We start from the raw sequence: 27995 nt of genomic DNA, 5'->3' as shown, positions 1-27995 counted from the left end.
GCATCCTTGAGGGGGTTTGGTCTGGCAAATCGGCCTCATATAACCATTTACGCACATTTGGCTGTGATGCTTTTGTGCATGTTAGGATGAGCTAAGGAACAAACTTGACCCAAAATCCACCAAAGGCGTTTTCAAGGGCTATGGTGATGAGGGTGAATTTGGCTATAGATTGTGGTTACCTCAGTCCAAGAAAATTATTCGCAGTCGTAATGTTGTGTTTAATGAGGCAAAATTGTTGAAAGGTACTTTAGCCTCTAATGAAGATACGAAAAAGATGAAATTTTAGAGTTTGCAGCACCTATTACTTTAGAAAATGAGCCTCATGGTGCTGTACCACAGGCTGAATCTGATGATCAATTGGTTACTTTTGAGCAAGATGATGATGGACAGCAAATAGGAGCACAAGGAGGTCATGGACAACAAGATAGGCTTGCTGATTATGAAAATGCAGATGCTGATAATGAAAATGAAGGTGTTGTACAGCATGAACAGCATGCTGAAAATGGCTTACAGCAGCCAATAAATGCAGGACAACACCACGTACACCACCATTGTAGTCAGAGAACCACTCATGATGTGGTGTGACGTGAAAGGACGCACCTGAATCAAGTATCCAAGTGTGCATCTCATCTTCAAAATCTGCAATCAATGCTTGTGCACTCAAAGAAGCAGCAAAAAGTACATCACCATTACTGTCAATATCATAAGTGACTACATTAATCTCTTCTATTTTCACATTGCTCTTCCTTGCAGGTTGGTTGTCCTTGTTTTTAGCTTTGTTGGCTTCAGTGTTTTTGTTTTTGCCCTTCTCTTTCTTCAATTGAAAATAATCCCGTTTGTAGTGTCCTTTTTTGCCACAATGATGGCACTCCACATTTGTTGCGTGCTCTATTTTCAGAATTGCCCTTGTGCTGAATCTACTTCTAGTGTGTAATGCATTAGAAGACTTGTTTGCTGAGTTATTTTGCCTATTGAGTTCTTCCACAACAAAGAACTCTCCACATCATAGTATAACAACTAAGCATTCGAATTATTCAAAGCTGTCTTGAAAGTATCCCGACTTTGAGACAAAGTACATAGCAAGAAAGTAGCCTTGAACTCTTCGTCAATATGGAAATCCAAAGTAATCAGTTGATTGAAAATTGAGTTAAACTCATTCAAATGTACAGACGTGGTTGTACCTTCTTTTATACGAAAGTCCATTAAAATTTTCAGCCAATAAACATTGTTGATTGCACTTTTTTGAGCTACAAAATTTCAAGCCTTTGCCACATATGCATATGTTGAATTCAGCTTCTCAATGTTAAAGAGCAAGTTGTTTGACACTGAGAGCTCAATAGTAGAGCGAGCAAGCTCGTCCAAGTCATCCCACTCGTCTTGTTTCATGTTTGTGGGTTTGATTCCCTTTGTTTTGATGGGCTTTACATGTTTCTTCTGCACCAAGACATTGTAGCATTGTTTTTGCCAAATGGCAAAATTATGTGCATCCTCAAGCTTCTTAGTGTGCAAAAGATTATTGCTGTCATTGTTTCCAGCCATAATTTGCAGTCCCAAATTGACCAACTAGTCATCAAAGATAAGTCCAAATGTGATAGAAGTAACCACGGTACATAAAAGTACCAACCAGCAGTGAGAAAATCCCGAGATTGCAGAAATTTCAGATCTGCAAATAGATTTTCAGAGTTAAAAGGATGTCTTTTGCTGCACTCCTCAAGCAATTACTGATACATTTAGAGAGCAAGCCACCAGTTACATGTGAAATCTCCAAATTTCGCTGCAATTTTTGCTTTATAAGCATTTCTAGGCACAAATTTGACAATTTTGATCAAAAGCGCAAAATTTTTAGAGGCTAATTTGTCCAGATTGCATCAATACATGTACCCAAGTGCATGTACCAAACATTTGTTGAACAGATTGAAGGGATTTTGCAAAAGCCCCAAATTTTTGGATTTAGAGTACACACATTTTAGTAAAATTGAAGAAATTCCACTGAAATATGAGAATACCCAAAATTTCTCGGATAGATGCACATCAAGTGTGCAATTTTTAAGTCTGATTGTCTTGTTCCGTGCTGAGATTCCCAAAATGGAGAAAAGTCCCAATTTTCTTGGGCAAAATTTCACTTTGTGCCTTTGTGTGTGAGTGCTCTAGAGAGAAGGGAAAAAAAGCCAGATATTTTTGATTAAAAAACATTGATTGCTATCCTGTCGTCGCTTGGCCATCATGGACTGGTCACCACGTGCCAATCTCGTGGCGACTGGTCCTGGTCGTCGGTCCCGTTTGCTTGGCTGCGTGTTAGCTGTCGTCCGGTTCATCAACCTGTCGCGTGCCTGTTACGTGACTTGTCGTGTATCTTGCGGCCTTGCAACTCCTTCGACAGCACTGACATGCACTGCGACACTTGCAACCCCTGCTCGCTTGTGACACCTGCAACTTCTCCTACTCGCCTGTTCACGGCCTAACGCTTGTCACTAGCTCTGATACTAGTTTGTTGGAGCCTGACAGATTTGGACTGATTGAACTGAGGGTGAGTGTGTCAGATATCACATTGAGAGTAGAGACTAGTAGAGAGGAGAGTGAGCACGATACACTTGATATTCGGTACAAAGATGAGTGTGCCACTTTTTAGGTTTTGATAATATATATAAAGTACAAGAGTATAAGGGTGCGTTCACACCCAAACACTGTAAAAGGCACAGTGAGCCTTTATTCCCAATATCTAGGAAATGGGATCCATATATTAAACAAGACACAGCTGCGTGCAACAGTGAGTCATTGGCTGCGTGGGCATTGGTGTTGGTTTCTTTCTCCAAAGGAAGTCCACTTGAAGAATGATGATGATCGAGGAGGAGAAGGAGGAGTCCCACAAGAATAGGCCATAAATAGCAATTGGTTGACTAGCATTTAATGCCTGTAGATTGGCATAAAATGCCATAAATGCTACAAATAAATCACTAAAATAATGCCAAAATAAAAGACAATGTGCCCAACCTTGACAGGCATGCACAAACAGACACATGAGTTGACAATCTTGCTAACATCCTCTCTCAGATCATGGGTGATTTGATGCAATACAATGATACAATGATAAGGACTCATCACAATCCATACAATATAGAACCAATAGAGTAGAACCATGGATACCCAAGCAATGGGTGATCAAGCCACCACCAAGGTGCCTTGAAGAGAACTTGATGTTGATGTTGATTGTACTAGCTCTTGAAAATGGCCACATCACTTGGACTAGAAAGTAGTAGAGGAGGAGGCCGCCAAGCCCTTTTCTCGATTTGAAGAAGTGGATCCCTTTCTCTCCTTAGATGTCTCCTTAGTTGGAGGATCGAAGTTAGGGTCTGAGGAAGAGGAAGACTCGTTGGAGGAGTTTGCATCCCACTTCTTCTTCTTCTTCTTCTTCTTCTTCTCCTTCTTTTTCCGTGGGCCTCCTAACTCCTTGCAATCCTTCTGCAAATGTCCCTTCTTGCCATAGTGGTAACATCGGGTCTTCGACTTCTTCTTGTCACCCCTCTCCAAAGTTGTAAAGGCCTCATTGGAACCTCCATAATGAGACGGAAGCCTCCCTTGTGAACGCAAAGCCTCATGCTCAAGTAGCATTGAGGACATATGAATGAAGCTCACAGGTGTAGATGAGTGCTCGCAAAACATTTGCCACTCCATCAAACTCTAGGGGACGCTTGTAGAATGCTATTTCCACGAGATGACTACATGTGTCGAAGCTAGTCCTATACCTGTGTAACACGGAGTAAAAAGGATTGAATAGTGCCGTTAGACTCAAACTTCATTTGCTAAAGCTGGCCATAAAGGGTCATTGCATGAATGGTGGAAGGTGCTTGGTACAACATCTAAAGCTGTGGCCATATATTTGGAGATGTCTTGCAAGAGGTAACTCCTGATAGGACTTCTTTAGAAACACACTGAAGTAGTGTAGAATATGCATTTGCATTGTTCGAATCCCATGTAAGCATAGTTTCCTCATGGTTGTCCTCATCAAAATCATTTGGAGAAGAGAAGATAGAGGAGAGAAGGAAGACAGAGGGAGAAGGCAGCTAACCAAACAGCATAGACTGCATAAAAATAGAGTTCACATGCAGTATTTATAAGCTGACCATGAAAAAGCAACTGCAAAAAATGAAAAACAGCCAACAAACATTGTAAGTAAAGAGCAGATGTTGTTGTGCAGCCTCTAGGAGTAAGATGTGCAAAAAATGCAGCAGTTGCCGATGAAAACACAGAGTAACCAGCATTAAATGAATGCAGCAGATAGGGAAAATGCAGGCAATTGGTGGAAAAATGCATCCTTTAGAGGATGAAAGATAGGGCGATGGCAGCAAGCAGCAGTTGCTAGGTCAGCAAGGGTGAAGACAGCTTGTAATTAACAGAAAAGCACTCAACAGGAGCCTAGATCTTGCAATCTAATACCATGTCAGAAGTGGTGTAGCAATGGAAGCATAGACCAATGTTGAAATAAATTGTTGAACACAAGATAGAAGGGAAAGAAAAGAGAACAAAGAACATTGCAGAAGAAGAGAACACAGAGATGTACTTGCTACTCGGGAGATGAAATCCATATACCAAACACGAGACAATTGCGTACAACAGTGAGTCACTAGCTGCTCGAGCATTGGCACCAGCTTCTCTCTCCAATAGAAGTCCACCTGAAGAATGATGATGATTGAAGAGGAGCCCCACAATAAATAGGCACAATATAGGCCATAAATAGTAGCTAGTCGACTAGCATTAAATGTTGGCCGGTTGGCATAGAATGCCATAAATATCATAAATAAATCATTAAAATAATGCCTAAATAAATGATGCGCCCTACCTTGGCAAACATGCATAGACTCACTCATGAGCTGATAATCTTGTTCACCGGGGATTGGGGAGTAGGTGGCTTGGGGAGGGGTGAGATGTGTGGATGTCATTGGAATAGTGGATTTCTACGAAGAACCCTCTAGTGGGGGGCATGTTGATTCATGGGGGGGCGGTGGGGAGAAGGGTGATTTGTCGAGTTAGTTGGTGGTGGGGAGGGGGTGAATGTATTGGTGGGGATGGGGTGGGTTGTTGTTGGGTGTGGGGGTTGCGTGTGCTCACGTGGTGAGGGGGGGGGGGGGTTTCTTGTTGTGTGCAGAGGGGAGTCTTGTATGGGGCATTAGCATGGCCATTTGCCCTCGGATGTTGTGGTTGCTTGGTTTCTTGTTAATAGGGGATTGGGTGGCTTGGAGAGGGGTGGGATGTGTGGATGTCATTTGAAGAGTCGATTTCTATGAAGAACCCTCTAGTGGGGGGGGGGCATGTTGATTCATGGGGTGGCTGTGGGGAGAAGGGTGATTTGTCGAGTTAGTTGGTGGTGGGGAGGGGATGAATGTATTGGTGCGGGTAGCGTGGGTTGTTGTTGGGTGTCGGGGTTGCGTGTGCTCATTGGAAGAGTGGATTTCTATGAAGGATGCTCTAGTGGGGGGCATGTTGATTCATGGGGTGGCAGTGGGGTGAAGGGTGATTTGTGGAGTTAGTTGATGGTGGGGAGGGGGTGAATGTATTGGTGGGGGTGAAGGTGGGGTGGGCTGTTGTTGTGTGTGGGGGTTGTGTGTGCTCACGTGGTGGGATTGTTATTGTTGTGCATAGAGGGGAGTCTTGTAGGGGGCATCAACATGACCACTTGCCCTTGGATGCTGTGGTTGCTTGGTTTGCTAAAGCCTAACTTACCTTTGACCATTGCATTGGACCTTGTGAAACCATCATCCAAGCAGTGGCCTTGGTCCTAAAGCATGTATCATCAAAGCGGTGGCCTTGGTCCTAAAGCACGTGCACTCAGAGGCTGGGTGCCCAAAACTATGGCAGTGAAAGTATTGGTGGGTCCATGAATCCATGTCATGTCATGAGGATAAAAGCCAATTGTAGAACTCTGGATTGTACTGGAGCGTGGCACACGCATCTAGTACTCGTGGCAGTATCACAATGATCCCTTGCCTAAATGAGGGGCTATTGTGATGTCCTTGGACATTCGGATGGGCGGTAGTAGTAGCGGTCACAATAGTTACAAAGCTACTTAGTGCGAATGCGCTAACAACACTTTGGGATTAGGGCAATTGAGTTCTATTTATAGGACTCAAGGGCCGATTGTGTACATGGAGTGTGTGATCACCACCCTTGGACTCTTTGCCTAGATCCATATACCACAGTGGCATCATTGGGATGTGGTGTGACCTGGAGTGCTACTAGATCCTAGGATGTGGGGTGAGCTCTTTTGGCTGTATGGTTGGGAGGTGAGTAATGTACGTTCTTGGATATGGCATCCAATTGCAAGTTGACACTCTAATATCCAATGAAACATCCCCCTAGGTTCCAACATGCACACAAGATACAACACAAACCGTAGAGCGGTATTGACAAAACTGACGAGGCTTGACAGAAAGGAGCGGTAATTGCCAGTTTGGGGGGGGGTTTGACTTTCATACTATAGTCGATTCCCTTCTTGGTTTGTGAATGTGGAGGACAAGTCATGCATTTAATAAGCGTGGGTTGTAGTTGCCCTTGTACATAGTACGGACCAATTTGTTCTGTGTGATTTGTATCTATAGTATCCTACGGATTTATAGGAAGAAACAAGGCACTTTTAGGCACTCTGTTTGGTGTGTCCTTGCGTTGCTCAAATGTGCTTTGATAGCCCATTTGTGTAACTGTGATGTCTTATGTCGCACTTTAGGGGGTGGTAAAGCCTTGGATACTACAACCCTCCCCCCTTTTCAGCTATGTGCTCCCCCCAACCCCCTTGGATTTCATCTAGCCCATTTTAATTGTTTGATTTTTCGCTGATTGTTTGACTTTTCTTGGATTCCTCTTTTCTCCCACTCTCTTGTCTCATCTACTAAAGACGGTTCTCTCCATATTTCCATACCAAATCAACAAGCATTTACCATTTTCATCTCCCTCTTCTACGCATCACTTGGATCTTGATTCTTAGTGGTGAAGCTCTCACTCTCTGCTCTTTCTTCCATCTCTCTCTCTCTTCAAGCATCGATCTATTTGGGCTTAAGTCTCTCCCACCCCTTCTCTCTTACTCTTCAATAGCAGCAAAGAAACACATTTCTTTAAGTTCAAAACTTATAAAATATTTTTGAAATCTTTTTTCAAAAGACCAAGAACATGGTTTTTTTGAAAAAGTTATTGGGCAATGTGAAATACGATTATGATGATGAGTAATGACTAGTAAGGGCTCAAGACTTTGGATGAGAGGCTTACTTTTTTGGGATTTTGTTTAGTTATTGAACTTTGTTAATCTAGTAGCTATTGTTGTTTTGAGAGTCGATAATTAAAGGACTTTAGTCTCATTTATGAGTTATTTATGATATACTATTATTCATTTTGAATTTCGATATTTTGTTTTTGGAATGAGACTCATGATGTTGCAACTTGACTTGCAGTCCGCATGAGCAGCACACTCTGCATCCGTAAAGCCAGCAACAGATGCCTTTTGCGTTCAAAAGCAAATGCACAACTCCTTTGTGCCTTTGAGGTATCTCATAATACCTTTCATTGCATCCCAATGCTTCTTGCCAAGGGTTGCCACGTATTTGCTAACCGCTCCCATTGCAAAGGCAATGTTAGGACGTGTAGCAACCATAGCATACATCAAACTGCCAACAGATGAAGCATATGGTATCTTGGCTATTTCAGCCTTCTCATCATCAGATGTAGGGTTGTCCTCTGCACTAAGTTTCACATATGGAGGCAATGGAATCCCAATTGTTTTCCTCCCCTCCATATTGAAACGTTGCAAAACTTTGGAGATATACTTCTGCTGAGATAGATAGAGTAAGCCTTTCGATCTATCTCTGAGTATTTGCATGCCAAGAATGTGATTTGCATGACCAAGATCCTTCATGTCAAAGCTGCCATGAAGTCTTTGCTTCAATGAATCCAAGGCATGAGGAACCTTGCCAGCAATCAGCATGTCATCAACATACAAAACCAAGAGAATCAAGCTGCTATCTGCTGTCTTCTTGGTGTACAAGCAGTGATCCACTTGACTTCTATGAAAGCATTGGGACTGCATGGATGTATCAAACTTATGATACCATTCTCTTGGTGCTTGTTTCAACCCATGCAGACTCCTTTTGAGTTTACATACCATTTTTTCTTTCCCTTGTTTAACAAACCCTTCAGGCTGCTGCATATATATGTCTTCATGTAGATCACCATGTAAAAATGCAGTCTTTACATCCATCTGTATGAGCTCCATATCCTCAACTGCAACCGAGCCCAAAATGGTTCTTCATGTAGTCATCTTGACTACAAGAGAGAAAATCCCATCAAAGTCAATTCCATGCTCTTGCTTGTACCCCTTTGCAACCAATCTTGCTTCGTACTTTGGTGAGGAACTAGAAGTGACCTTCATCTTGTAAACCCATTTGCATAGAAGGGTTTTTTGCCCTTTAGGCAACTGCACCAAGTCCCAAGTGTCATTTTTTTCAAGAGATTCCATCTTTGATAACATGGATTTATACCATTTCTTGTTGTCCTGTCTGTCCATTGTTTCCTTGAAGCAAGACGGTTTACCACAATCTGTCAACATGACATAATTAGCCACATTAATTGCACCAGGAACAAACTTGTCAGGTTGTCTTGTAGCCCTAGACGATCTCCTAAGCCAATGGTCATTGTTTTGCAGGCTATTCCTGCAAATTTCCATTTTCAGCATGCTGTCCTGGCATTTCGGCCTGCAAATCAGCATTAAGAGCTTGCTGTCTTGGCTGTTCCTGCACATGTAATGGCTCATTTTCATGGGCAATAGCTGGCTGATCATTTCCAGCATCATTTCCTGCATTTACAGGTTCATTTACAGCAGGTATTTGCTGCTGTACAACGGGCACATTTTGCTGTCCAAAAGGTATTTCTTCTCGAAATACAACCCTACGGACCTCCTCAGTCTTTTCGGGCTGTTTGTGCATGCGATCTTCCCGAAAGATAACATCATTGTTGCGTACTACTTTTCTTTTCTCGAGATCGCACAATTTATATTGCATTTTACCCTCGTCACCATATCCTAAGAAAATGCATTTTCAAGACTTTGGCTCAAGTTTGCTGCGTTTTTCTTTACAAATGTGCACAAAAGCCTCGCAGCCAAACACTTTCAGACGAGCATATGAAGATGGCTTGCCCGACCACGCTTCTTGGGAAACTCCCCCTTCCCCAAAGACCTGTTTGGTGACCGATTAATCAAGTGAACGACTGTCATAACAGCCTTTGCCCAAAAACCATGGGGTAATGTAGCATGAGACAGTATCGTACGGACCTTATCCTGCATGGTCCGATTCATACGCTTTGCAACTCCATTTTGGGGCGGATTATGAGGGGCAGTGAGCTCCCTCTTTATCCCTCTGGTGTCACAAAATGACTGAAAGGCCTTGGATACATATTCCCCACCATTATCGGAGTGAAGTCACTTAAGTGTCTTATCTCTCTGATTTTCAACCAATGCCAAGAATTTTTTAAACTTGTCAAGTACTTCATTCTTGCTATGAATAGGGTAAACCCATACTTTCCGTGTAGCATCATCGATAAAGGTGACAAAATATTTCTTTCCCCCCAAAGATAATCCTGGCATTTGACATACATCTGAATGTACTAACTTTAGAGAAGAAGATTTCAAAGAAAGAGACTTTTTGTGAGACGTTTGTGCATGTTTGCCATAAATACAATGATCATAATGCTCAAATCAGCATAACGAAGACAAGGCAAGTAATCCAAACGAGAAAGCACTTTCATTCTTGTTTGATTCATGTGTCTCAATTGGCCATGCCACAAAGAAACGCTTGGCTACTCGGTCACAACAACAACATGGTTACGCACACTAGATACATGAAGTGGATATAAAGTATCACTCTTGCAACCTCTGGCAATAACCCTAGATCCCTTACAGATCTTCCATTTTCCATCACCAAAGGTGGTATGAAAACCATTATCATCTAGCTGCCCTGTGCTAATCAAGCTCTTCTTGAGCTGAGGTACATGCCGTACATGCTGAAGTGTAAAGACAGAGCCATGCTGAAACTGTAACTGCACATTGTCAATACACGCAATCTCACATGCATAGTTGTCCCCAAGATGCACAACACCATGTCGACCCCCTGTATAGGCCGAGAACCACTCACGATGAGGGGTCACATGAAAGGAAGCACCTGAATCGAGAATCCAGGTATGCATGTCATCATTTATATCTGCAAGTAAAGCATGTGCACCAAAGTGTGAAGAGACAAAGAGTATGTCACTCCCACTGTCACGGTCATGAGTGACTACATTCACCTCTTGAAGTTTTACACTGCTCTTCTTAGGCTGACTGTCCTTCTCTCCCTTGCTATCATCTGTATTCTTGCCTTTTCCTTTCTCTTTCTTCCATTTGTAGCAGTCACGTTTAAAGTGACCCTTCTTGCCACAATGATGGCATTCAACACCTTTGCCATGTGATTTACTGCGTCCCTTGCCATCATATTTGCCCTTTTGTTGTGATCTGTCCCTAGGATGCAAAGCATTTGAAGACCTATTGGATGCATTGTTTTGCTGATTCATCTCTTCCATAAGTAGAGCACTCTCTACATTAGCATACAAAAGGATTACATTAGAATTGCCCATAGCAGTCCTGAATGTATCCCAACTCTCTAGTAGAGTGCAAAGCAAGAAAGTAGCCTTAAATTTCTCATCAATCATGAACTTCAAGGCAACTAGGTGGCTGAAAATGGAGTTAAACTCACTCAAGTGAGTAGACATTGCTGTACCCTGTTTCATACGCAAATCCATAAGCTTTTTCAGCCAATACACTTTGCTTGCAGCACTCTTTTGTGCATACAGTTCTTCCAGTCTAGTCCATATAGCATATGCAGAATCCAAACCTTCAATGTTGAACAGCAAGGCATCAGAAATTGATAGCTCTATTGTTGAGCGTGCAAACTCATTTAACTCATCCCAATTGTCTTGTTCCATGTCCGCGAGCTTTGCCCCTTTGGTTTTGATCGGCTTTGCTTGCTTCTTTTACAACAGGATATTGTAACACTGCTGTTGCCAAACTGCAAAGTTATGTTCGCCTTCAAGCTTCTTTATGTGCATGAGATTCCTGTTGTCATTGCTGCCAGCCATGATTTTCAGCCCAAATGTGACAAAAAAACCAGCAAATACAGGCCCAAAATTGTCATGTGAGTGACCAAGGTACAAACAAGTACCAATCAGCGATAAATGACCATGTAGAAGCACAGAATTCAGATCTGTAAATAAATTTTCAGAAGCACCAAACCATGTGCTACAACATTATGCAACTGATTACAGCTGTTCTAAGGGCATATGCATCACATTACATGAGAAATCCCAAAATTTGAGCTGCAATTTTTGTTGTACATGTACCCATGGGCATAAAATTTGACACGAATGGTCAAAAGCCCCAAAATTTTGTGCTCAAAGCATCAACCACACATCTGCATTTTCTCTGTCATGCATAGAACAGTCCAATTTTGCCAAAATAGAGCAATTTCAGTAAAACCCCCAAAATTTTCCAAGTATTGATGTCCAAATTGTGTGGAATTCAACCTGCATGTACAATGACTAAATGCTGCACAAATTTTGCCCAAACTACAAAAGCCCCAAATTGCACGGGGTCCAATGAGCCTCAATGTCGAGAAATTGGGTTAATTTCAGCCCAATTTGTGCGTGTACATGAAAAGCCTTAAATGTCGGGGACAAAATGTCACAAATTCTTGCAATTTCTGAGACAAATTTGCTTTTCCCGAATCAAATTTCCCAAATCTGGAAAAGCCCCAAATTTATGGGTCCAATGTTGAGAAATTTTACTCAGATGAGCAAAATTTCAACAATTGTGGCGAAATTCCCAATTCAAATACGCACAATGTTTGCAATTTCTGACACAAATGCCTCAATTTTGCCTGAACATTACTCAGTCTGGAGAAGCCCCAAAATTTTGGCACAAATCTGAGTTTTGTGCTTACGCACACGAACATCGGTTAGAGGGACGGAATTTCAAAAGATTTTTTGAAGGAAAAAAAAGATTGGATGACGGGTCCATTGACCCATCAGGGCTGACATTGCCTATTCGAACCATGCGGGTCCCGTCCGTCAAGTAGTAGTTGCAATCTTGTTGCGCAGAAACAGGCGCTCGACAGCCGCGTGTGATGCAGACACTGGCTAGCTCACCGCTAGTCGTCGCCACGCGGGTCAATGCCCCACTGGTTGTTAGCATAGCCATAAAGCCACCTGTCAGTCACGTGGCTCCTGTCCATCAGCACCGTTGGTCGTTAGCGTGAACCGGTCGATTGCCCTTTGCTCCTGTCGGCTGCCTCTCTTGCACACGAGCCTGCTTGCAACTCCCCTGCACTTGTCGACTGTCAATTGCTACTCTTGAGTCCACTTGGGACTCTTGCAACACCTTGGCAATCTCCTTGCTAGCTATGATACTAGTTTGTAGGGACCGGTTAGGCACGAAGATCGAGATAGACTGTCGTTACGCGCTGTGAGAGACAGAGAGAGTGAGAGACAGAGAGAGTGAGAGAGAGCAGAGTAGAGAGTGAGCACATTCTTTAGGTACAATGACGAGAGTGTGCCTTTAGGTTGTTATATATATATTTAAAAGGCACATTTAAAAGGCACGAGGCCTTTATTCCCAACAAAAGGTAGGATAACAATACCGTATGTGGAAGCATAAACAGATGCTGTAATAAATTGCTGAACACAAGGATAGAAGAGAGAAACACAAGACATTGCAAAGAAGAGAACTCAGAAGAATGCTCACAAAATGGAATCCATAAATCAAACATAAGAATGATGCATAGAACAACGAGTCACTAGCTCACAGGCAATGACATTGGTTCCCTCTCTCCATAGAATGTGTAGGTGATAATGATTGAATGAGAAGGAGAAATTTGAATATAAAGGTTAATGCTGGTCGGCTAGCAATAAGTGCCCAAATACATATGATAATGACTGCTTTTAAATGCCTAACATGCCTAGAAATATCAAGCATGAGCTAGATTCACATGAGTTGACCGTACAACTAACACCCTCTCTTCAATCATGGGTGATCTGATACAATGCAATGATACAATGATGATAACTTATCATTTTCCAGAATAGGAGTATAGATACCGAGACAATGGCTGATCAAGCCACCACCAGGGTGCCACAAACAAAATCCAAGGTCGATGTCGATCGTACAAGAACTCGGAAAATAGAGAAGAGTCATAATAGATCTTTGTGTTTGTCAACAATGTCTTGTAGTAGCATACAAGACGGTCTCATTAAAAATGCCTTTAAACATATGTGACCATGGAAAGACCACCAAAGTGTCTCCTCATGTGAGCTCGGACTAGGAGTCAATCTTACTCTCTTTCAAATAATAGCCCATCATGAACTTGTATGTCAAATCGAGCTCCAAGATTTGAACATGCCATACTTTAGTTGATGCGTCAGAGATGTGCTACTTTGGGACTTGTGCACTTACATACTTGTATAGATGAGGCGCATTTGCCCCATCTTGCTATCCGTTTACACTTCCTCTATGGCATAGAAGAGTTGTGAGGGATGATTACAACACTTGTGCTAGAAAGCAAAAGGAGGGGTGGCTAAGTCCTTTCCGCAGTTTGAAGAAGATGATCTTCTTGTGCCTCGGCTTGGGCCATGGTTGGAAGCAAAAGGAGGGGTTGCTAGGGCCTTTTTGTGGTTTGAAGAAGATGATCTTCTTGCGCTCCATCTTGGGCCATGGCTCGAAGCAAAAGGAGGGGTTGCCGAGTCCTTCCCATAGTTTGAAGAAGACGATCTTTGTGCCCCTTGGCTTGGGCCATGGTCAGAGGATCTAAGTTGAAGTTTGGGGAGGAGGATGACTTAGTAGAGGAGTTCGAGTCATACTTCTTCTTCTTCTTCTCCTTCTTTCTTGAAGTTGCTAACTCTTTGCAATCCGTGCATAAGTGCCCCTTTTGTCTACAGTCATAACACTGGGCCTTCTTCTTCTTCCTATCACCTCTCTTTGAAGTTGTAGAGGCCTCATGGAAACCACTAGTCTTCAATGGAAGCTTGATCGACATAGCTGCCAAGAGTTTCAGAATGGTGAAACAAAAACACGTTTTGGAGTCGTGAAACAAAGTTTTGGCCCATGTTTGAAATGACAAAACAAGGAAACATAAGTTCAAAAAGTACAGCTATAAAAATAGAAATAATATAGTCATAAAGTATAGCTATAAAAATAGAAATAATATAGTCATAAATATAATTATAAATATTTGGTGGAGTAGCATCACTTGTTAGTTGAACCTCTACATTAAAACACTTAAATTCCTCAAGAATATAACATTATAACTTAGAAGAGAATCAAGATTGACAAGTTTAAAGCCTGCATGAATCATGATTCAGCTTAATACGGTAAATTATAACTTGTTATAGACAATAAACTCAAGATTGAAGCTCAAAAGTGAATAGTTATAGACTCATATTATGTCGTATACGCTCAAAAAAGAGAGTACTCATGAGTCGAAACTCAGTAAATAGTGAGTGAAAAAGAAATACATCTATGATGTATGATGTATCACAATATCTCATGAGTCATCCAAACGGCAGTGAATTATAAACGTGAATCTACATGATCAACTAATAACTAGTCTATGAATCATTATTTTATGATTCGTCATCTAATGATTCATAAGAGTCATGTAGCATCCATCATCTAAAGCCATCTCTGTTTTGGCATTCTTCGGGCTAATAGTAGGAGCACTAGTGTTGCAAGTAGAGGAAGAAGAGGCATTATCATCATCATCAACCATTGAAAATGTAGAGGCAGAAGTAGCTTCACCTTGAAGTGAAGATCCTCTTGCTCTAGCTGATGTACGCCGAGACTGTGTCCGATATGCAGGTGCAGACATCTTCTTATATAGCATATTGTAGATGTCTTCTCTATGTTAATCTTATCTACATTTACCTACTTTGGCTAAAGTGTATACCTTGAATTCTCAATCACGCGCAAGTTACAATGGCAAAACCAATCTTCAAGATGAGCAGTCTTCAATAGTTCAACTTATTTCTTTTTATGTTGTGAAACAATGCCAATGTGCTCCGATTTCTTTGAGTAGGATTATTACCGCAATCTTGCGAGAGAATATGGGTAGCCATTCTTTTTTGCCAATTCCAATAAAAGAACGATAAGAAATTGAACACACTTATTTATGTTGCAAGTTACAACTTACATGTATCATTGTATGATGTAACATGTTTCTCATTTAAACTTTACTCACCAATTTGGAGCACAATTCCATATTCCTCCCACCAAGATAGAGGTTGGAGTTGTCTCTCACGTAACTTTGTTATGGGGTGTGTAAATGTGAGTGTGATTACGAAACTTGAGGAGATCATCCCCAAGTTGCTTAATGATGGAAACATCTCCATTAGTCCACTTACAAAGATAATGTTGTAGCTCCTCTTCAAGTTCCTCGGTTGCATATTGATCCTCATTGTGCCAAAGAGGATGCAAGCAATGGAAAACAGCATGGATTGGTTTTTTAAGCCAATCATATCTTCTCTTCTGTACCATGGGAATGTTAAGTATCACAACAGTCGTTCAAAAGCAAGTAAAGGTAGAGGCTACTTGGGAGATCACAAGATTGTTTATTCAGTGTGCCATGCCTTTCCATGTTGCATGTACAAATAGATGGAACTAGACCGTTGGGGCTATTAGTTGGATTGGATGTGAGTGGGAGAGCTCCTCCTATGAGGCTTTGTGCAAATATAAGCTTCTTAGAGAGAAACAAGTTGTAGAGCTAGAGATGCAACATTTGAAGACTACTTGGTAGAAGTATGGTTGTACTAGCTTGTGTGATGGATGGACAGATATGAGGAGAAGGAATGTGTATAATTCCTCGTCCTCTTGCAAAGGGACCATGTTCTTGGGTGTCATTTTGGAGATTGGTATAGAGAATGTATTGTAGGTTCTCACTGACAATGGCAATTACTATGTGGCTATGGGTGCTTTGTTAGAGAGTGAGTTTGCTAAGATCATGTGGGCTTCATGCGCATCACATTGTTTGAATCTACTCATGGAGGATTTGGAAAAGGTTATATGAATAGATGATCTCTTTAAGAGAGGTAGAAGCATGGTAAAGTTTGTGACAGAGGCCTAGAGTGCTTGTCATTTTTAGGGCAAATCGTGAAGCCATTAGCCATTCACTTTGCTTAAATATTTATTGTTGTGGAGAGACTTGTTAGAGTTTGCCAAGGTTTCTTGATAATGGTTCTCTAGAGAGTGGGCTGTATGAGACGATAGGGAGTGCCTAAGGCTTTTATATGTATAAGATGATAGGGACTAGCCTAAGACTACATTTACACAGTTTTCAGGATAACTGATATGGAGGGTAGTACTCTAGGCCTTCTGTACGAGTACCTAGATTGGATTGGAGAGGCACTCGAAAGAAATATCTTCATGTCTCGAGACAAATGAGCGAATTATTGACTATTCATTCTAATTTCACCTTTTTAATAAGATGTATGAATCTATGATCTATTATGATTCATAATTTATGTTGCTATGTGGTCCAATGATCCTCTTGTAGCTCTTGCTACCTCTGGGTGATACGTGTGCCAATTGATGAGCTACTATCACCTTGCATACCCCTAAGATGTGGCAAAGGGGTCCGTAAAGTAGTTGGATCCTCAATAGAAGCGCATGCACTTGCCTTTGTGGTCTGTGAAGCAGTTGGATCCTCAACAGAAGAACTTGCACTTGTCCCAGTGGCCTTTGCATTGCCACCGATATCCATGTACACTCCTATCCCTCTTTGAGGCACTACCACCTACGGGAGTAGGTGAAATCGTAGAATGTGTACTTGGTTGCAAAGTATCATCCTCATGTGGTGCACTAACTGCAAGGTGTTGCCATCTTCAATGCTCTAAACTAGCATCACATCATCAGATATATCATTGCAATTATCAACATCCTTACTACTATTACAACTAAGATGATCCTTCACTTGTGTAATACTCCTTGTGCGTATGACATGGCCGTAGTTGCAATTCCACCCCTTCGAGCCACTGCTACCTCCATAGTCTTTAATGATGTGCGTGTGGCTGCAAAGTGTGTCTGTCATGAGGGCATGTATTTTTGAAACCTTGCTTAACATGTGGATTAATTTTTGATCACATGGTTAAGTAAATGTTACACATGTGAGGTGTAAATGGGGTTAGAGTAAATTTACAAGCATGGGACTCGAGGAAATCACGGGATATCAAAGGCAAAAGTTGTTATAAGTTATGCCGCACAAGTACGTGGTGGTATTTAGTGGCAATTTTTGGCCTAGGTCATTTATTTGGCCATTAAGCGTCAATTGTTGGTGACACTAGAGAAGTGGCGTTTAATGATACTTAACACCAATTTGATGGTCAAAGATGGCGGAGAGATACTCGAGAATGGAAGCTGCCTAGTAATTTTAATTATTGACCAGTCAGATGATTTTTGATGACATTGAAATAAATATGAGATTGATTTTTAATATTTAAAGACTGAAAATTAATATTTAATTATGGATAATCTGGAAAAACCATTTGGGAAGGTTGCCGCTTGTAAAAAATGCCCATGTAAGACTGAAAAACGTCTTTAGAGACTAGAGAGAGACAATTTAGTGGATTCAGCTTGCAAGAGAGGGGGAGGAGATGTTGTTGGTGTGATTTGTCTCCAATGGAAGACCTTTTGAGGCAGCTAGGAGTAGGAGAAGGCCAATCCATAGCAGGTGATAGCATCTACAAGCTGTTGAGATAGGGCAGCAGCAGTAAATGACAGTTTTTCTTTAGTTCTTTGTGAAGAAAGTTTGAATTTTCTCTCTCCTCAGTATTCTCTCTCATCTGCCAGTCTTTCTACAGTGTTGCTTTGAAGATTACAACATTGAGATCACCAGAGGCTGAGAAATTTCAGATTTCTCTGTTGTAAAGCCTAATCTACAGTAGAAATTAGGGTTTAGCAGTAGCCTCAAGAAGCATGCCAGAAGTTGGAAGCTCCAAGACTTGGGTCCAATAGGGTTGAAGCTGTTTTCAGTCAAATTCAAGTGGAGGGACTATCAAATCAATGAATTTGGGGCATTTTCCATCTACATCAAAGTAGGTGAAGGCCAATTGATTGCCGAATCAAGGGGCGAATTAGATTGAAGGCTTGCTAGTCATTTTGGGCAGCAAGGGGAGTTGGAATACCATAAGGGTTTGGGAGAATCCCATTGTACAGCAACAACTTCTTCAATTAAGCTAAATAAATATCGAAAGGGGTGTCGGTTTTGGGGCTAACAAGGTGTCCAATTTCCAAGATTATATGGTAAAGTGCACATTTCAGTTTTGTGAATTTGTTAATTGTTGTAAATAGTGCTTAATCAGGTTATTTATCTCCTTATCCAAGGAGGAAGGTTGGTTACAGAGTTTCCTTGGAAGGGATTGCATGTGGCACTTCCAAGGGGTGTGATTCATCATAGTTATACCTTGTTGAAAATAGGGAAAACTGGCAGCAAAAGTGGGAAAAACTTACTCAAATCAGTGTGGACAGTGAAGGATGAATAGAGGGGAGGAATTGCTTGTTGGAAATAGTGAAAATTAGCACCAAATCTAAGGGAAAACAGCTAGAAATAGTATGGATAGGAAAGGAAAGGGATTGGGAAGTTGAAGGACGAGGAATGTGGAGTTTCAAGGATAGGATATGGAATTTCAGGGCTGTAGACAGCAATAGATGTGAAAGGGTGAAAGCAAACAATAGGTAGGAGGAGTGATGAGTTGAGAAAGAGGATGGACAAAAGGAGAAAGAATGTGGAGAGCTCACGTAGGAAGACAAAATGATGTGCTTGATCCAAAATTGACTCAAAACCTTGTTTGCTGAAACCTTCTTTTTGGCAATTGTGCTCAGTAGGAAACCCAAAGATGTCTCATGCTCAAGTAGCATTGAGGACATCTATAGAAAATTGATGGATATTGATGGCGTCTAAGCTCGCAAAGCATTGGCCACTCCATTAAACTCTGAAGGAAGCTTGTAGGGCATAAGTCTCCATAAAATGAGCCTCTGGAAAGGCGAACTGCATGTGTTGAAACTGGTCATGTACTTGTGTGACACGAAATAAGAAAGATTGAATAGTATCCTTGGAGTCAAACTTAATCTAGTCTCGTACAATATGTGAAGCTTTATCCGAATTGCGAGAGAAGTCTTGTTGGTAGTGACTACCAAAAGAACCGCTTTGGACCATTGCAATGTGCATACTTTGGACCATTGCAATGTGAGTGTGCATGGGAAATTGTACACTACTAGTTGTACCAAGATACATTTTCCCATACATTGCATGCATTACTAGCTACCATACTCGAATACATTGGGTCTTGCACACCATGCATTGCTGTTGCATATGATAAGGAGTTGTGTCAAACATCCTTGTATGTGGTCCTTGACACACCATAGCATGGAAACTAGTGTCACCACCAAAATAACTTGGCTGCCCCATAATTGCATGCATGCCCTGTTGTCCAAATAACATTGGATTGGCACCTCCAAATTGGCCTTGCATATGCATCAATTGCCCCATTGGCTTTATTTGCTTGTATGCTCACTACCCACATTTAGAACATCATGTTGTTATATTGGCTCTTTGGTGCATCTTGTTATCTTGAAGCTCTCGAAGGCGATTTCCTCTTTTTGCCTTTGTTGCCCTTCTTTAAGGGGTTCAAAAAGTGTATGAGTTGAGGATCATTTGCCAATTGCATTAACTTTTCAGCTGTTGTCCTCAATTGATCTTTACACTGGTCATCAAATTCTTCTTCCTCTTGCAAGTTATCAGCTTCAAGAGATTTAGAAGGACCCACCTGTTGTCCTATTCCCTTATTCTCAGCTTGCTATGTATGCTTCGTGCCTTGTCCAAGATTAGGCATTACATTTTTTCCAACACTTTGTGAAATTTTCAGCATTAGAGCAAAGTTTTAGAGCTTCAATTAGGTACCATGGGGCTTGTTTGAGCAGCCATGAAAGCTGCCACCTACAGCTTAGGACCACTAGGAAGATTGCCATCCCCTTGTGTATGTTGTCATCTGTAGGAGAAGGACCTTGGGCTGTTGTTACTTGCTCTTGGAGGGCTCCAAATTGCTGTCACATGTTGTAGAACTGATCCCTAGCGGTTGCAAATCACATTAGCAGCCTCTCCTTGCACTTTAACAGCCTCCTCTCTCACACTGGTTGGAATAGGCTTCCACCAACCCCTAAAAAGGTTTTTTCCACTTGCATGGGCAAGTTTTGTCAAGTGGTTGTCTTCTAATCTCATTTTTCAGCGTTATTTAACTTACTAAATTAATTCTTAGAATTTAATTTAATAATTATTCCAGTTTTTAAAAATTTAATTTCACCGATTAGTAATTAAATTAGCTAGGCCAATTCGTCTTCCGAGTGTCTCGAAGGAATTATTCACTCTTAGATTGACATTAATTAATTAATAAATGGCTAGTCTTTAATGTCACCCCACTAACATTAGTCGTCAATAAATTGATCTAGATTGAAATTTGACATTGGGTATACCTAGTACTCATATCTCGAGGTCCTAGGTCCCACACTATGAAATAGTTAACTTACACCTCACATGTGCAAGCGACATTAGCACGTTTGATTAACTTTTATCAAATGCTAAGCAAAGCAATAAAATTTTCACATCCTTTTGACAGTTGGAGCATTAATGCAACTTGCAAATAGGGTGATTTGAAGAAGATAGCTATTGCCATGCTGAAAGGAAGGGCCATGAGTCAATAAACAATTAGTAGAATTGGATGCAGCAATGGAAGCATAAAAAGATGCTGTAATAAACTGTTGAACATAAGGACAGAAGAGAAAAACACAAAAGAATACCGCAAAGAAGAGAACTGAGAAGAATGCTCAGGAAATGGAATCTATATACCAAATATGAGAATGACGCGTACAACAGTGAGCCATTGGCTCGCAGGCAATGGCATTGGCTCCCTCTCTCCTCCACATCGTTTTTATCGTACAGTAGTGTTATTGTACCCTTCGTACTTACAACTATGACATGGATAAACTCTTTTCTTAGCCCCTTTTATATTTTCTTTTTTGAGAGGAAAGAAGAACCAAATAAGGTTTAACCTTTTTTCTCAAAACGTTTTGGTAATAGACCTCTTCCATTGCACAACTAAAATTCTCTTTGCTTGCCACAAAAAAAGGCTCTAGTTCTGCATTAAATGCATATAGTTTTTGATTTTTTTGCTCTCCACTTTCGCCCTTCCTGATCCCCGAATTATCATCTCTCTCCATCTCTCCAAGACTTTCTTTCTTTTCTCTATTCCTTTCTCTTACCAATACCATGGCTTCTAATGGGATATCTCCTTTTGATTTGCATGCTCCTATTGAACCTTAACACACGGAGGATGCCTGTCCTGCTTCTCCTAAACCTGAACACACGCATGTGTAACATCCTGAAGCCTCCTCTTCTTTCAAATCCAATAGAGATTCGTCCCTTGTGGCAATTCTTCAATCTCAAGTCGAAGAAATGAAGTGGCAGTTGGCTGAGCCACGCACTCCCCATTTTCCGTTTGTGCCCATAGCCATGAGCTTGTAACATCTTATGTTTCTTTCTCTAACTAGAGCTCTTGGCTATGCTGTATTTGTTTAAACCCAAGCATGTGCAACCAACTTCTTCTTGAAGATGTGCCACAAGATTGTGAACCCTTGGAGCAAACGATTAAGATCTAATGTTTCCTTCTCCTTATCCGAGTCCACTTGCTAGGGGATTTCAGTTGTCACTGTAAGAATCCACAGTCTACTTCAGAGTTGGTGCCTTTGAAGATAATCTATGTATTCAAATGCAAAATTGCAGTACTAGCATTTTTTCAAGTTCCCTGAAACCAAGTGTCACAGTTTCCGAAGGTTCTAGGTCTCTAAAGGAGTTCTAGAAATCATAGCTTGATAGATGATCATTGAATTTCCTTCCAAGTCTTGTGTGCTTACACTAAATATGACAACAAAAGAGGTGGAATGCGAAGAGATATCCATGCCATTCCTGTGGTTAGGTTTTTTTTTTTTCCCTGGGGGGCAGAGGCGGGGAAAGGGGGGGAGAAGGGGAAGAGGTTGCAGTCTAACATGAAGCTCCAAAGGTGTTAACTGGAAAATTGAAGTTTGCTAGACAAGTATCTGTTTTTGGACTAACATGAAGTGGCAAAGATGTTGACTGGAAAATTGAAGTTTACTAGAGAAGTACATCAACACGTTGAATATCTGTGCAACTTGACAGGATCCTGCCACAGGTCAACAGCACCTTTTTCAATCGAGAGAGAACGTTCCTGCTTCAGCAAGGACAGATGGTGGCAGTTTAGATGTATCAGGCTCTCAGTTAACTGCTAACTCAGTAGCATCTTATGTTCCGGAGGACAGCATTGGGGAAGATATATCTCAGGTCTGTGATTCAATTTGTTACGGAATACGTAAAGCTGCTAGACTCTCAGAATGTAGACTCTTGTTATTCTAACTCTGCTTTCACAGGTTGATGGTGAAGTTCTCTCTTCTGATCTACCAGCTGCTTCAAGTGAAGCACAACAGGACCAGCAGGTTGTTCCACCAAGTGAGCCTTCACAAAATGAGGAGGCAGAAGTTTTAGTGGAGGATCTGCAACAGCGATCTCATGTTCCCAATGTGAGTGTAGGTCCGAGGGGTTATCAGGGATCTTCAGGTGGTGCACGGGGCCATAATTATGGCTCTGGTCCTAGAGGAAGGGGTTATCAAAATGGCCGTGGGCGTGGGGGACGTGGGGGTTATGGTAATGGACGAGGACAGCACTATGACCAGGGGGCTTATTACTCTAGAAACCAGTATGGAAGAGGTGGTGGTCGTAGTACACGTGGAGGACCCATGTACAATGGGTATGCAAATGGACAAGCTGGCAGAGTTTCAACTAATGTGCCAGTTTGATGTTGCTTGAAGGTTCCTAAGTAGGTAAAGATGGTGTAACTCTCAATATATGGTCTATGCTGTGCAATGTATGCATCCCAATCAATGCTCTGGATTTCTTTTCACGACTCTATTTTGGTCGTTTGGCCTCTGTTTTTGTAGTTGCCTCCAGTAAAAATCGCTTTACCTGCATGGTTGATCAGGCCTTTCCTGCTTTGCCTTGTCACGGATCTTATTGCACGTGGACATTTAGAATTCTTGAAAATGAGCATCAGTCTCCTCCATCTAGCAATGTTATTTATGAAACGGATATTATTTGTTCACCATAAATGTACACTGCTCTTAAAAATTTCAGGGTGTATTTTTGATCGCCCCTCTAGTAAAACTGACAATTCTCACCTCATTCACAAAGAATGGCTGATTTCTTGACCAGTGAAAGCTACATTTCACGCTTTTTTTTAAATGAATGCTTTAGTTCAGAACCTGCATGAGTGTTAGGTACTGTTTCAGAGTCACTGCTGCTAATTGCCTTATCATCTACCTTGTGTGACTGACTTTTACATCTAGTTTATATGCTACCCCCTTTTCCTAGTATGGTTACTACTCAGTTCCTCGGCTTTGCTTGCTTCATGATTTTCCATGGTACCATCCCCTTGAAATCTTTATCTTCTAGCATGGTCTTATTTTGCCCTTCAGCTTGTATGTCTCTAAATATTGTTGGCTCTCTATTCTACTTGTGTTTTTTTCATGCCATTCATGCCATCCCTGCAGGCCTCTTAAACTCACATGGCATGCAATTTTCTTTTGCTTCATTAACTGTTGAAAAGATCGTGTTTGTCATATATTTTTGATTTGCCTTCTTATTTCAATTTCCTTTTGTACTTATGTTTGCTTCCTTGTTTTGATTTTCTTTTGCACCTCATCTTGCATTGTGGTCGTTATTTTGTTGACTTCATCTTCATATTTCTAATTGGTTATAGTCACCTTTGTTGTCGGCTTTCCCTGTAGTTCTACTAAGCATGTAAGCACTATGGTAGGCGAGTCTTTCAAAATTGCAATCTCCACTTTCAAGTTGCGAACTTGTTGATGCAGATATTTGCTCCATGGATTTAGCACTAGATTTGGCTCAGGTGATGATATCGAATCATCACGAGACCCTTGAGTCTTTGGGCACATCTTGCTATTAGGGGAAGAGCTAAGGTTTGACCTTGACTCGTAGGTGTTGCCCTTGCATTAAAGAGGGGGAGATGATGAGGGAGGTTAAAATTTATCCGTTCACACATACACACGAGAGAGAGAGAGAGAGAGAGAGAGAGAGAGAGAGAGAGAGAGAGAGAGAGAGAGAGAGTATTATGGTGAGGAGGTATAACTTTACCATGCCAAAGCTCTGTATATATATGGATTGTGAAATTTTGATGTTTTTTAGAAAAGGTCGGTTAATCAAATCTACCATAAGGTCATAGAGGATAAGAGATGGGTTATCGAGAAAGGCAATAAAACTTGGTGTGATTGGGATAACAAAGTGAAGTGGTAGGATAAATTCATTACCGAGGAAAAGTTTGTGTGGAGATCGCTTATTGAAGGCCGTTCCACTGGGGATGTGCCATGTGGTTGCAAGATTTCATGTGGAAGATGTGTCTTTTGTACATGTGATGGGACTTTGCTTCATCTCTTTATCTCTTGCACTTTAGATAGACAAATTTGGAGTCTTGTTTTTTGTGTGGGGACCTCTGTGACTTCACAATAGATGCCCATTTGGTCTTGGTTTTTGGGCAAGATCCCTTCTTCCTTTGCTTTGCAATTAGATCATCCGTCTCTTCCATTTTCTTAGATGGACAACTCGTTTGCACATTTAGCGTACTTGTAATGCCTTCTTTTTTAATCTAGGCTTGGATGTATTCATGGTTGTGTGGCATGTGTGTTCAAGGATTATTGTTATGGTAGATCTCTTGCATGGTTTAAGCGAACTTGGTCCTCCTTGATGTGGTTGCTACTTGGTGGGATAATGTTTGCTTTGGTTCTATTGTGTTGGTAACATGATGTTTGTGTGCTAGGTTTGGTAGTTTTTTGGCTTGATACTAGAATTGCTAGGATTTCCTAGTTGGACAGAAGGTGTGCTTCATATACCTTGTCACCTTTCTCTTTGGTTGACTTGAAGGCTCCAACATGATGTTTGTGTGCTAGGTTTGGTAGTCTTTTGGCTTGATACTTGACTTGTTAGGGTTGCTTGGTTGGATAGAAGGCGTGCTTCATGTGAGCTGTCACTTTTCTCTTTGGTTGACTTGAATGCTTGATGTAAATATCTCCATACATTAATATATACTTATTCACAAACACTTAAAAAAAGTTGATTGGCAAGAAACTAATAAGTGGGAAGGGCTTAGTTAAAGAGGAATAACTTTACTTGATTAACTTTATTATACATAAGAGAGAGAGAGAGAGAGAGAGAGAGAGAGAGAGAGAGAGAGAGAGAGAGGCTTGAATTAAAGAGTGTTATGCTTAGTGTGGTTGTAATTTGTATCTTGTGTTGGTGGTATATGTGTGCTCTGTCTTGCTTGTTGAATGCTTATTGCTATCTTGACTACTGTTGCACGAGGCACTCGTTCTTGTTGTGTTTTGTGTATTAGTAGGATTGTCTTGCCAAAGTCAATTTAGAGGTTGCCTTGCCAAAGTCAAACAATCTGGAGTGCTACATAATATTAATATGGTTAAACGCTATCCTAGGCAACTAGCTTAGAGGTGGTTGAAACCGTGTTTTGACTAGTTATATAGTTTGGGATTCCATATTTAATTGTGTTTGATCTTACGGTTGTATTCTATGTGTTTTCACTGAAGAGGGCATTTCAATGTTGATTTCATACTTATGCTAGACTTCATGCATTGTTGGGCTTGAACTTGTGGGATAATGGGCATCTTAATTGGTTCATCTATCCCTTCTTCCCTATACTTTGTTTGATCTTCGAATTTCCATTATCGCACATTTGCATATGAACAAAATGATTTGAATAATTGGATCATGTATCCCTTCTTTCCTATACTTTGTTTGATCTTCAAATTCCCATTATTGCACGTTGCATATGAACAAAATGATGAGCTCTAAGCTGTTGACCTACGCTTTAAAGAGCTCTTATGGAAGCTTTGATTTGTGTAGAAATGAGTACCTTGAGGCATATATCGATTGGGGTTTCCATGATGTTGCTTATGCAATGTAGGCTAAGTGCATTTCCAAATAAGCATTAACAACAATTGCATCTAATAGCATATTCTTGGAGGTATGGCTTAAGGTTCATAATATATTTCAAGGTATGGTCTATATGCGGGTTGCCATATTAAGGTAGCTCTAACTCTTCACTTTGAGAAGGGAGAATTTATGCAAGACATGAAAAACAATCTAATTAGAGTAGGATAGAGTTGCATGTTGTTGGGCTATTAAGGTCAAGATTAGTGCTTCTTATATGATCTTGATAGTTCTATTTTATTTGTTGCTAGTCGCTAAAGCAAGATTGAAATTGATCTATCAACGATATGTTTTTTAAATCCAAGGATGGTGATAGATTTTTGCCATTTTAGTGCTAAGCTATCCTCGAGAATTTGAGATGGTTATTGCCCTTTCTATGTGCATGCTTTTAAGATTTTACTTTTTTTCCCAATAATAACTTAATTGTGAAGCTTGGTTAGTGTGGTTACTATATCACTAACATGAGTAAAGGGAGATTGTTGGGAGAGTATGTTTGCGATCCCTAACATGCTTGCACTTTTTATGCAAGAAAAACATGCAAATGCTTTGGCATCATTAATTCTGTTGTTAAACATTAAAGACTAACATGGAGCATAGTGTATTAGGCTAGTAAATAGGTAGTCTGTAAGTTTACTTATTGGTGAAATACTTGGTTGGTCTAGAATTTGTAATAGATCACATAATTCCTAGCTTCAAGCATGCCTAATCTTCATTAGGTCTCTCTTACATAGCACTTGCAAGGTGCGATTTGATATAAAGGAAGTCTTACAACATTGAAAATGATTGATTCTCTAAGAAGCCTACACAAGAGGCATATTGATGAAAAGCATGTTGCCAATCGAATAACAGATATTGTTATCTAGTAGAAGTTATCTCACCCTTAGACCTTGGAAATAGTACTCTCTATTCTTGAATTTCATTCTTATGTTAGTAAAAGTTTCCAAAGAAAATACCTTGTGTTGTACTATGAGGTATATTGCAAATTCATTAATAGAGTAACTTGAGTTGTGATATACAAGTAGAGTTTGTCAATCTCAATTTCAAGTAGGAAGATTAACTTGTGCTACATCATCTCAAGTAGCCTTGAATGTGCATCTCAATTTGTAAGTAGGTTTGTCTTCCATAATGCCCTTTAATTTTTACACAAAGGTTATGCCATTCTTTAATAGGTTGAACTTCAATATGTTGAAAATTTGGATGGTTAGTTTGATTCTATTGTAGGAAACATGCACCTACAAACATAGTCCACCACCTCCATGTATAGATCTTGTTTAGCTTAATAATCGACCTACAAATTACTATGAGAGTCTGTTCTTGACCTATAATTTCTATTATTTTAGATGCATTTTCTCATTCAAGAATGCCTAGGTTTAATAGTTGTTACTAATGGATACTAGGCAACATGAAGAAGGCAATATTGAGCTATAGGTGAAATTGAATGATGTAGTCAACTCTATATTTTGTCCTAAGTGGAGGTATGCAAAGTTATGTACTTGTGATGACACAATATGTTTAGAAAATCATTAGCCTTCCAAAAATTTATGCTAGAGAACCAATTTTCTAATATTCTTACTGTGTCAACACTAGCACATGAAACTATGTTTAACTTAATTTAAGAATCTTAATTTAAGAATTGATATGTATGATGTGCGTATGTATATATCTACTATATCTACTCATACTTTGGTGCTCTTGGTATGTTGTTGTTTAACGATCTACTAGTCTATCTTAATTTAAGAATCAATATGTATGAGGTGCATAGGTATATCTACTATATCTACTCATACTTTGGTTATCTTGGTATATTGT

At 40.6% G+C, this 27995-nt stretch overlaps 1 protein-coding gene across 1 annotated transcript in view; it reads left to right on the top strand.

The window, feature by feature from the left end:
• The window catches only part of LOC148035093 (glycine-rich protein), a 38825-nt gene extending 15494 nt beyond the window's left edge, over positions 1-23331 (top strand). The window contains exons 3-4 of the mRNA XM_087680048.1: positions 22296-22457; positions 22544-23331. Coding sequence (XP_087536174.1) covers positions 22296-22457; positions 22544-22969 — 588 coding nt within the window. The 3' untranslated portion in view covers positions 22970-23331. The remainder of the gene's footprint in view (positions 1-22295; positions 22458-22543) is intronic.
• The last annotated feature ends 4664 nt before the right edge of the window (positions 23332-27995 follow it).

This window comes from Lygodium microphyllum, chromosome 6, assembly GCF_053477565.2.
Source record: "Lygodium microphyllum isolate KBCC chromosome 6, Lygodium_microphyllum_v1.1.10, whole genome shotgun sequence".
NCBI lineage: Eukaryota > Viridiplantae > Streptophyta > Polypodiopsida > Schizaeales > Lygodiaceae > Lygodium > Lygodium microphyllum.
The sequence above is the reverse complement of the archived record's forward strand: the minus strand, read 5'-3'. Positions and strand labels throughout refer to the sequence as shown.